At 32.1% G+C, this 11,098-nt stretch overlaps 1 protein-coding gene across 1 annotated transcript; it reads right to left on the bottom strand.

Moving 5' to 3' along the window:
- Positions 1 to 816: 816 nt before the first annotated feature.
- Positions 817 to 3,007, bottom strand: LOC107851483 (CEN-like protein 1). The gene is made up of 4 exons (XM_047401688.1): positions 2,652 to 3,007; positions 2,083 to 2,144; positions 1,910 to 1,950; positions 817 to 1,514 (listed from the first exon to the last, which is right to left on the bottom strand). The coding sequence occupies exons 1-4, from the start codon at positions 2,859 to 2,861 to the stop codon at positions 1,294 to 1,296; spliced, it is 534 nt and encodes a 177-aa protein (XP_047257644.1). The 5' UTR covers positions 2,862 to 3,007; the 3' UTR covers positions 817 to 1,293.
- Positions 3,008 to 11,098: the final 8,091 nt, after the last annotated feature.

Genomic DNA, 11,098 nt, shown 5'->3' with positions numbered 1-11,098 from the left:
TAAATCGTTAGGAGTATTTAAATGTTTTCATTTGTATCTCTACCTATATATGATAATATAAGCTTTTGTTATGCATATACTGAAATGTGGATGTTTATTTATTACTCCCAAAGCTTCTTAAATGTTCCTAAAAGATAGCATTTACGCATACATGAACCGTAGTAAACTAATCCATTTTATATGCATTAATAATTGAAAAAAGAACTAAGAAAATGTTCAAAATGATCATAGTAAAGAGACAATATACTCTTGAAGAGCTACGACTTAATACTTTACGAAACCTCAAGAGGTTTAGATTCGTGAAAAAAATGGAAGTGATGAGATCTTAGTAAGTTATATCAAATTGTGAATCGATACAAATGATATATCGTCAATGATATCTCGATGCAGCATACAATATTATCAAATATTGTTAAAATATGAACTCTTCTTCAATTAAAAAACATGTTTACGTAGAAATAATTACAAAGTGATATGATATTGCATCTTGGTAAAAGTTTCATGGGGTTCCCTTTAGTTTTCGATCAATCTTCATGCAAATTTTAAGAGAGTGCAAAAATTGGTAACGATCCAAATTCAGACCGCCTCTTGTTTCGAGTCGGTGTATCAAAGAACAAGCTATATAATTAAATAGGTAAGCAATATATGGACATTGTTGGCATGTACGTGTAGTACTACTTTTAATTTGACAAAGTGCTAACGAGTGTACCGTTTGTTCCTCTTAAATTCTCTGTAAAATAATTCAAGAATTGTAGTGTAACCAAGAGAATTGAAAATCATACATGTAATAAGTATGAATAACATTGTGACAACACTAGCAAAATGTTTTTTGTACATAACTGATCATACAATATAATCAGGTTCGTTCTGCATAGTGTTTAGCAACTAGAAAATACAGATTATATTGATAGTGATAGCCAATGATTACAATCCAAATAAGCAAGACAACATTAACAGAGATACAATATGCAAAAACTAAGTAAGAAGAGAATCAAAGAAGGGATGAGAAGTAGAACCAAGAAGGAGACGAAGACATTCAAACATTTGATTAACAATAAGCATAAACCGTTCTATCTATTCTCAAATCATAATTAACCAATTGATGATTGGGTATGGATCTCAAATAACCCCCCAACATTTCAACCGGCCCTATAATCCCAACTGAATCTGTCTTATGCACTTCTTTCAGCCCATATGTAATCAGTTTGGTTCACAACATAGTGCAAACCTTATTTAGATCACTTTATTTTATTAGGATAAATATTTTTATTTCTTGATGTTGATAGAGTTGGTTCATCTTCTTCTAGCAGCAGTTTCTCTCTGGGCATTGAAGTAGACAGCGGCAACAGGGGAACCCAATCCATTCTCTGCAGCAAACCTTCGAGTGTTGAAATGGTCCCTTGTTGCTGGTGGTTTCACTGTTTGCCGTCCTCTAATTTGCTTATACAATACGAACACATATCGGTGAATTCCGATCACTGGCTTCGGGCTCTCATAGCTCACTATCTCTTTTCCTGTATAGTTTGAACTTCTGTATGTCAGATTTGTTGAAGACAAAATAAATTAAGTAAATCAAAGTATATCATCTCCAACAGCCAAAGCTTTTGTAGGATGAGATAATCATATACTTTAATATGTTATCACAACAAAAAATACACCGTGTTATAGATTCATTGTTATATTTAGGATGAAAAATATATTTTTCACGTGTTTGGAGTTTCCAAAGATTCAATCTCGCACATGAGGAATATCTTGAATACATTTTTAAATAAATAATATTGTGCTCTTTCTCAAGACTAAAGATTTTATACGAGAGGTCGTCACACCTCAACAAGATTTACCTATTAGTACTAATTACTTATTTTTTCAATGTACCATGATAAAAAAATAGTCAACTGAATTTTCTTACCAAAAGAGGCATCAGTAGAACCAGGAATATCTGTCACAATCCTGGAAAAGCAAAACCAAATTTAAAGCCAACGCAAGCATAACAAAGATACTTTTAATACTAGTAACTAGTAATATCATGTTATGCCTTTCAATTCTTTATCAACAATTAACGGGAGTAACATGAATAATTACCAGTGGAGGTGTTCCCTCAAGTAAGGGTCACTAGGACCTGGAACATCTGGGTCGGTCATGATCTGAAAATTATTTAGACATTTACAATTTAGGAGAAAGAAAGAAATCTGAATTGCGTCAGAGTAAGACAATTAATGGTGCTACATAGCTACTCTCCCCGTTTCAATTTGCTATTTGATTTTGACTTGACACAAAATTTTAAGAAAGTAAAGAAATTATTAAATCTTGTGATTTTTAAACTAAAGATAAGTATAATATATTATTGTGTTATTTTATTCCTGTTTCACACTTTTGATGTTTTCGTCCTTTGTCCTTTTGTCTTGAGCCGGGGTCTATCGTAAACAACCTCTCTACTTCCCTGGAGGTAGTGGTATGGACTGCGTACATTTTACCCTCCGAGACCCACCAATATACTGAGTTTGCTGTTTGTTGTTGTTTATAAGTATGATATATCAAATAATAATTTAATCTTGTAATTATAAACATATCATTTGATTTTTTTTTTATCGGACTAGAAAAGAAAAGACAAACAAATTGGCATAAGGAAGTATCATATAGAGACGACATACGAGTGTGTAAGCAGATCTCATGTCTTCGCCAGCAATTTCGACACGAGGTTTAGCAGCAATGACAGGAGGCATGAGCTCATGCCCATTAAACACTTGCTTGTTTCCATTGTAATAGTATATCACATTCATTTTTACACTTGGGTTGAAACTGTCGACTACTTCTCCTATCACTCTTGCAACAACAAGTGGTTCAACATCCCTACAAGACATATTGGTAATTAAATGATTATTGTGTGCTTTTTAGTTTAAGCTATATGTGCAATAGAGAGATATATGCGAGATGGTTTGAAGAATGTTACTTGCGGAGGGGACTTTATATACACGAACCTGAGTGAGAGCAGCGGTAGGTTTTTGGGTTCACTGTGCTTATGTGAACTCAATACGTTTTATATGAAATGTTAATTCGTGCAAAAGATCCACCAAAATTGCAATAAATAGTTCTCCATCCATTCCGATTCCCGACTTATGTGACATTCGTTTCTTTGTATAAGAGCATATTTGGATGGACTTATAACTTATTAATTACTTATATGTAAAAGTAATAAGTTAGAAATCCTAATTTATGACTTTTGACTTATTTTTGTTAGTTTAGTTTAGAAGTGCTTAAAAAACACTTTTATTGCATGAAAACTGCTTAAAAGCTATTTTGCTTAAAATGTCTAAAATAAGTCAATTCAAAAGAGAATGACACATTTTTATGTTTGGTAAAATTTTAACTTTAAATTTTTCCTCATAATTTTTTGATTTATTTTAGATCATAAATTTCAAAACTATTTTTTTTTCATTCTTAATCTTTGTGCCGGCTAAAACACATCACATATATAAGACGGAGCAAGTAGATATAAACTTTTAACTTTAAAATATAATAGATTTATTGCTAGAAACCTGAAAATTTTGAAATCTTAAGTCCCCACATTAGAGGAAGAGAAGGAAAGAGCGGGAGATGTCAAGTTTAAAGATTTGTTAGGGAACAATCTAAAGTGTCACAAATAAAAAGGTTGTCTAAATATGGAAAAAACGAATGTTTCAAAAAAGAAACAAAATTCCATCCATGACGGAAAGAGAAACCACTAGAGACGGCACAGAGTTAATCCAAATGTGTAGTATTTGATTCTTAGGATGTTGTGTTTAAATTTAAACAGAAAATATTAAGATTATTGTTTTCTCGCCATATGAATATGCATGATATATTTATCTTTATTCAAAACATAAAGAATATCTAGTCTTTTAAAAGATAAAAATTACATTAAAAAGTTAGAAAAATCTTATTTTACACATATGATGTTATCAAAATTCCTTTGATTAAGGCGATCAATTGATCGTCGATAGGTAATGATGGTGACGAGTGGTGACCGATGATGATTGTTGACAACGGTGTTGGATGTCTATATGGTAAAAGTTGACTTGAAGGTGGTTGCAAGATGGTAGTCTCTAATGGAGGTGATTGATAATGGTGGTTGTGCTTTGTATAGATAGAGTAGTAGTTAAAAATGTGCCACTTTCATGATTAAAGAAAAAAAAAAAAATCTTAATTTCAAAACTTTATAGAGGATTTGAATGATCAGTACAATTAAGAGTAAATACGTAGTTGCAAAAGAAAATAACACATTTAATAGATTGAGAGCTGCGGAGTTTATGATGGTGATTCACTATGGTAAATTTGGTGATCATACTACTATTTAAAAAACATGCTTATTTATATTTAGATCTTCATTAAGAGAAAGCAAACAAAGGTCATTATTCATTAAACATGTGGAAAATTTAAGGCATGATTTTGTTATTTTATGAATATCTTAATGTTCAAATGTATATTCAGATTCATCTACTTAATTTTAATAAAAATAAATTCTTAATTTTAATAAAAATAAACTAGGCCTCATATTGGTACGATTTTCTTTTTTCTGTGTTTTTAATAAAAATTACTACTTTGAAAATATTCAGTTCGGAATTTTCGAAACCTAAATTCGGTCTTGTCTTATACAGTTATACTATTATTTATCACCTTAAATGCAGGCATAAAACTTCTGATGCCTTTAGTCCATTGGCTTATTAGAATGGGGAATACAACTTTTTGAATTTGAAAGCAATAATTTTGACAAATGGGAATGTCTTTTTCCATAATCAAATGGAATTTGTTTAGACAAATGATATTCACCTTTTGAGTTTTGATGTTCTTGTGTTGTGCAGAAATGAGAAATGGAAAATTAATCTTATGATGGAGGCAATAATACAAACTTTTATGTTACCTTACTAAGGATGCTTTGTTAAATTTGGTAATGACAAGACATGGTATACTACTTCTTGGCCACATTAGCTAGCTATTATTGGGGTATGTGGCTGTAAAGTATGTCCTTAATTATACTTGCCTATTCTATTGAGATATGTAACACATTTCGCATCTGTTTAATTAGGGAATTATATGCTCGATTTGTCATCATTTTTTATTTTGTTAATTCGGTAGCCATATAAAGTTTGGAATTAACTAGATCGACTAATAATAATTATGTAGAAGCTCAAAATCAAAATTTGATTAAAGGTGGAGAATGATGCACAATTGATGGATGAAAGGTGTTAATCCACGAACAGAAATTGGCCTAAAATATCCTTCAATTATGTGAAATGGTACAAAAATACCCCCATCTACCCATTGGGCCTAAAATGCTATTTTCGTCTACCTATTGGGCTATTTTGCTCATTTATTTAACAGATCAATTTAGCCCCAATTCATTAATGATGTGGCTTTTTTTTTTTTAATCGACCAACTAATAATTAATTAAAATAATTAATTCCCCCCTAAAATTCCAACCCACTAGACCTAATAACCAGATCCGCCGATATCCCGAGATTATTAATCTCATCCTCAAGGAGGGATAAGAAAAACACTACAATCCAGGAATAATTAATCCCGGGATGAATTATTTCATTTATTTGTCTCAACCAAATATGAGATAAAATCCTCTTCTAAATTAATCTCGGGATTAGTTATCCTTATCCCTCTTACCAAACGACCTTAGTTCAGGTATAAGTCCACGATCATGCTTTCTGGCTCACTTTTAAGGTAAAACATATACTTTCATTTGTAGTCTATTGCTCGTCATTTCTTTGTCTGTTTAGATGCAAAGTTGTGAGTGACTGAGATAAGTCTCTGTGTTTGATTATTTTAATCTATTTGCAAGTCACATCAGGATGTGACCAAGAGAGCTTCCCTGAGTATACATCTTAACCTCAATTTTGCTTATTGTCATATGTTTCTATGAAAATGCTTTAGCAAGTATTACAAATTTTCAGCCACTGATAATACTATCAACCTAATAATTAAGCTTAACACACAATATTCTCAAATTATGCCTCACAAGCTTGTAGTGAGATTGCTACTTCTTGTTTCATCTAACTAATAATTATTAATGTGCAAGTAGTGAAAACCACCACGGTGTAGTAGTATGAGACCCCCTGCAACTGTTCTGCAGTAATGAACTTTTACTTATAATTAGACAAATGGTATTGAACTCAAATTCAGATAAACTTGAGGCTTTTCTTTTTCATCTTTGTAAGACTATATTAACCAAATAAATAGTGCATAATATCAATTTTTCATCGTTCTAAATTGATTTGTTAAATAAAAGGGTAAGATAGCCCAATAGGTAAATGAAAAGGATATTTTAGGCCCAATAGGTAGAGGGGGAGGACATTTTAGGCTCAAAAGATAGATGGAAGGTATTTTGCACCATTTCACATAGTTGAAGGACATTTTAGGCCCTTTTCGAGAGTGTAGCTAAGAAGAGAATATATAGGAAGAGCAGTGAAAGTTTTATTTAACAAAATCCAAGTTACAGTGATTATTTCAATCTACTTATACTACTTGAATGAATACAATTTGTTGACACATAATTTTGACCCACTCGAGCTTCGTATTTCATGTTTTATGGGGTAATTTAATTAGCTTTCTTTCTATAAAAAATTCAAAAATTCAAAATAGCGATAAATAAAATCATGCCACTTGGTGCGATTCCATTGGTCCAACAATACTCTTCAATTTTGATTTATTTTTATTTTTATCTTGTCTATTAAGTCATGCTTTTATATCCTATTTGCGTGCACACTGTAGTTAAATTATATCAATACATTAGATGGACACACATGCGAAAACAAAAAAAAATGTACATATATAAAAATCGGAGATGAAAGAGAACGGAGGAGAGCACAACTCTCTCATCTAATTTTACAATGAACAGTGACGGCAACAACCCTCCTTCCCCTACAAACCTTTATCGAAAATTACATCAACTCTCCTTCCCCTACCAACATTTATCGAAAATTACATTAACTCCCAAATTCATCACATCAAAAAATGACTGAAACCTAATTCGACCAACCCCTTTCTTTTCCATCACTGCCTAAGCTCATTGGAGCTCCGATGAGGCAACAACAACAACCCAGCTGACTGCTCCCATCAAACCACCGCTGGAAAATACTATTAATATCCAACTAACATCAGCTCAAGAACAAATCCTAATCATTCAAAACTCCACCACCTAGAATTACCATTGAGCCATCCCTTCTTCTCTATGAATCCAAAACAAAATTAACAAGAGCAATCCCAAAATAATGATCCTAACACGTACAAGTACATAAACTACATTAATCATTGTTAATTTATCGATTTTGATGGTTTTCAAGATTCCGTTCTTGTCTGATCTTCTGTTTGAGGTTTTCGGTTGATTTCATTTTCATCGATTTGTGGTTATTCTACACTCTTTTGGGTTGATTAATTTTTGGTTTCTAGGTCGATCTAAGTTGGATTCGACGGTTATCATTGGTGTTTTTTAAGGACGATAATAGTTGAGGTTTCCAGATTGCGACTCTGTATTTTCAATCCAGGTCAATCAAAAGTACGCTTTAAAGATCCATTTCTTATTTTGTTCTTGAGATTTCCTAGAATACTTGGTTGGTTTTGTTTTCACAAATTTGATAATTGGTTTATTTGAATTATGTATATTGTTGAAATTTTGTTGAAATTGATGGTTGGCTAAGATTGTTTAGTGATAACTAAATTCTATTCAGGTGAAGTCAATCGATTTGGGGGAAGGAATTGAAGAGTCCTTAAGTTTATATGCGTATTGTTTTGTTTTGATCTATTCCCATTGTTCTTTTGGACATATTGTGGTTCATAGAAGCATTTTTGGGTTGGAGTAGGCAAACTTTAGGAGTTAATAATTACTGAATTGTTAAATTGCTTTGCTTGAATTATTTTATTCTATCACATTCTATCCAAATGTATTAATATTACCGAGAAATATCCCAAGGCCATATGTATTCATTTGTCGAAAATGTCCCATGAGATTCTTCACTTGGCGGGCTTTCGTTGAAAGAGTTGAGATGTCGGGTAAAGCATAAAATTAGGATAGGATAGATTAGTATAGGTTTACCTTTCCAAAACTTTTTTATATTTTGGAATGTATAGTTGGACTAGACTTTACTTTCATTTGGTACTCTTTGTTTGTTGGTTGGTTTGGACTTGTGTGCTTTTTGTGAAATTATTCACCTTATAGTGTCAATTGGACGGTATGATTCAACTAAATTATCATATTGAAACCACGGGATCAAGGGGTGCCTAATACCTTTTCCTTGGTCAATAAAATTCCTTAACTAAAATCTATGTTCACAGATCAGTATTTTTCAAGAGTCAAACCATTTAGAAAAAGAAAATATCTTAAAGGTGACTTGGCACACCAACTTCATGCCAAGTGGTGACTCTAAGTTTAAATGTGAGTTCTTTTCTGAAACACTTTCTTTTAGTCATTTTTAATAATTGAAAATTCCTTTTAAACTTAAAAATCAAACTTTTCGATAAAATAGGGTGTGACGACTCATTGGAAACCTTTTTTAAACTTAAAAATCAAACTTTTTGATAAAAAAGGGGTGTGACAGCTTTGATGACTCTGCTAGGTATTTTTAGAATTCAAAATTCATTATTGAGTTGTATTGACTTAGTTGACACTGTAGATGTATATGCGCCTGATTTTTGTTATCTTCCTATCATTATTGGATGCCTACGTGCTATTTGTTTATAATTTTTTTTTATTTTTTAATGCTTAATATCTATCATCATATGCATTACCTCGAGTCATTTTTTTCAAAATAAGTTTCGTAGTACACGTCGTGTACACAAACTTTTATGTCACATTTACTTTTAGGATGGAGGAGCCGTCGGATATATGAAGTGGGTGGAAAGCAACCGTAGACACCATCGATCATACTCTTCCCCGAACAACCTTGTTAGTGGAACTTCACTCTAGGTTAGTCTTTACGTCATTCTTATTTGCATCATGTTGAGACCTAGCGGGGCTCATTTGGTCCTTTGTAGGAGACTTACCCCTAAGTATCTCTATGTGCTACTTGTTGCATCTTTGAGGGTAAAAAAGTTATTTGACAGACTGATTTGGGGAGACATCTGCTAAAGTCAAAGGAAATAGTGTATTGTACAAAAATATTTTTTTAAAAAGGAAGAGGGTTGAAAAATCAAAGCCAAAAAAGATAAAGAGTTTCGTAGATTGTAAGGTTCTCTATAGCTTTTGTTTTCACGATCAAAGAGTTCAAAAATATTTTTACCTTTTTCGCTTTCCTTAAAAATAAAAAAGAATCAAAAAGAATTTTCCTTTACTTCATTTAGCATGCATTCATAACTCAATTTTTTTTAAAAAAATTATTTGGTAGGAACTTTATATATTATTATAGAAGAAAATTCAAAAAGATTTTTGAAGGTTTTGTTCATTTTATATAAAAAAAATAACAAAAAAAAATTCTTTTAGTTTCTTCATGTTTTTCGCTGAAAGTATTTATGTTGGTGCTTTATTTCCGATCAATATCATATAAAAATACAAAAAAGATTTTCCTGTCATAGTTTTGGTTTTAATAGATTTTTCTATCATAGTTTTGGTTTTATTTTATATGAAATTTCAAATCAAAAACTCAAAAAAAATTTTATTTTCATGTTTCATCATTTATTTTTGGTCATGTCGCAAGATAAAGTTCAATCTGTTATTTAATTTTTAATTGGCTAATCCAAACAAACTACGCACACCTGATTTTCGTACTTCGAGGCAGAATGCATAGGCAACCATCAGTGGGTTCTTGTAATTCCTTCAATTTAGTTATTGTCTTAGTCCTAACCTAGGGTCATTCTCTACTTAATTAGGTATTGTTAGCCTGTCACAACTACATAGGCTGATTTTACTTAGAGGTATCATTTGGTGAATTGATGTTTTAGCATCTTGAGTTGTAAATTTGTCTATCCCATCGTGTTAAACAACACTTGCCTATGTTAAGACCCCGAGGGTCAGAAATTCTTACCCTTTAATTGAATTTATATGTTATTATAGGATAGACTCGTCGACATGGTCTGGCTTTTTTATAGTCTCTAAGGTGTCCAAGAAATTAATGAAATGGTGGTGTATGTTCAATTATATTGAGCAACACAAGTTGAAGAAAGCGTTAGGCACTCTTATTTTACTCCTGCATATCACGCCCTACCCAGATCTGATCGAGGCTATATTGACCTTTTGGGATCTAGATAGTTGGTGTTTAGATTCTAAAATTGTGATATGACACTAACTTTATAGCTGGTTTAATTCGATTGCCTTATATCAACAAAGAAATGATTTGAACCCGAGGTCAATCTCACATAAGATTTCTCCATGACTGTGATTGAAAAATATTAAGTACTAGAATGCCTTAATCAGTCTTGATCTCCCTAGATTATCTATTTTCTAGGTTTAGGTCTCCAGAGAGTTTTGAATTGTTTTGGGATGAATTTTATACAACTAAGAAGAACTGGGAAAAGCATCATCTTGAAGTTTTCAGCCTTTCTTTGTTAGGTACATTAGTATTCCCACTAGATAAATGGTGTGTTAGCACCCGTTTGAAGTCTATAGTAATGGTTTTATTCAATGAACCGAAATGTCAGAGTTACTATTGTACCAATGATTTTAGTGGAGGTATATAAAGCTTGGACTGAAGTCAAGGTAGGTATGCAATTTTGTAAAGAAGTAACCTTGTGTTACAACTATGGATGATGGAGCATTAATATTGTCCTTCTTTGATTAAATTGGATGTGGTTGACTGTTGTTTGTGTGATTGAAAGGAAGTCATCGAACAGAGAATGCGCCTTGATAAATTCTCATTACTTATAGGGGTGAATGCTTGGATTGAGTTTCTTGGGTCAAGAACCCATGATAATATCCTTTGGGCATATCTATGGCTCCATCAAAAGTAATCTTGGTCGGGTGTCTCAGGCAATATCTTTTAGTTTTGATAGGATCTAGATAATCTCAGCCATACACGTAGGTCAGGGTAATGTGATAATTGGGTAGGTGGTAAAATGTTCCACCAATATTGAATCTTCAAAGGGTTGCAAAATACTTTAGGGATAAGAACTGGTGAGATCAAAT

Source organism: Capsicum annuum, chromosome 1 (genome assembly GCF_002878395.1).
Source record: "Capsicum annuum cultivar UCD-10X-F1 chromosome 1, UCD10Xv1.1, whole genome shotgun sequence".
NCBI lineage: Eukaryota > Viridiplantae > Streptophyta > Magnoliopsida > Solanales > Solanaceae > Capsicum > Capsicum annuum.
Note: the sequence above shows the minus strand (reverse complement) of the source record. Positions and strands in the feature narration are given on the sequence as shown.

Excerpts from the sequence above, each read along its gene's own strand:
- LOC107851483 (XM_047401688.1), bottom strand. The coding sequence starts at position 2,861 with ATGTCTTGTAGGGATGTTGAACCACTTGTTGTTGCAAGAGTGATAGGA. Across the intron at positions 1,951-2,082 it reads TTGAGGGAACACCTCCACTG|GATTGTGACAGATATTCCTG; the intron begins GTAATTATTCAT and ends TTGCTTTTCCAG. Across the intron at positions 1,515-1,909 it reads TTCTACTGATGCCTCTTTTG|GAAAAGAGATAGTGAGCTAT; the intron begins GTAAGAAAATTC and ends CAAACTATACAG.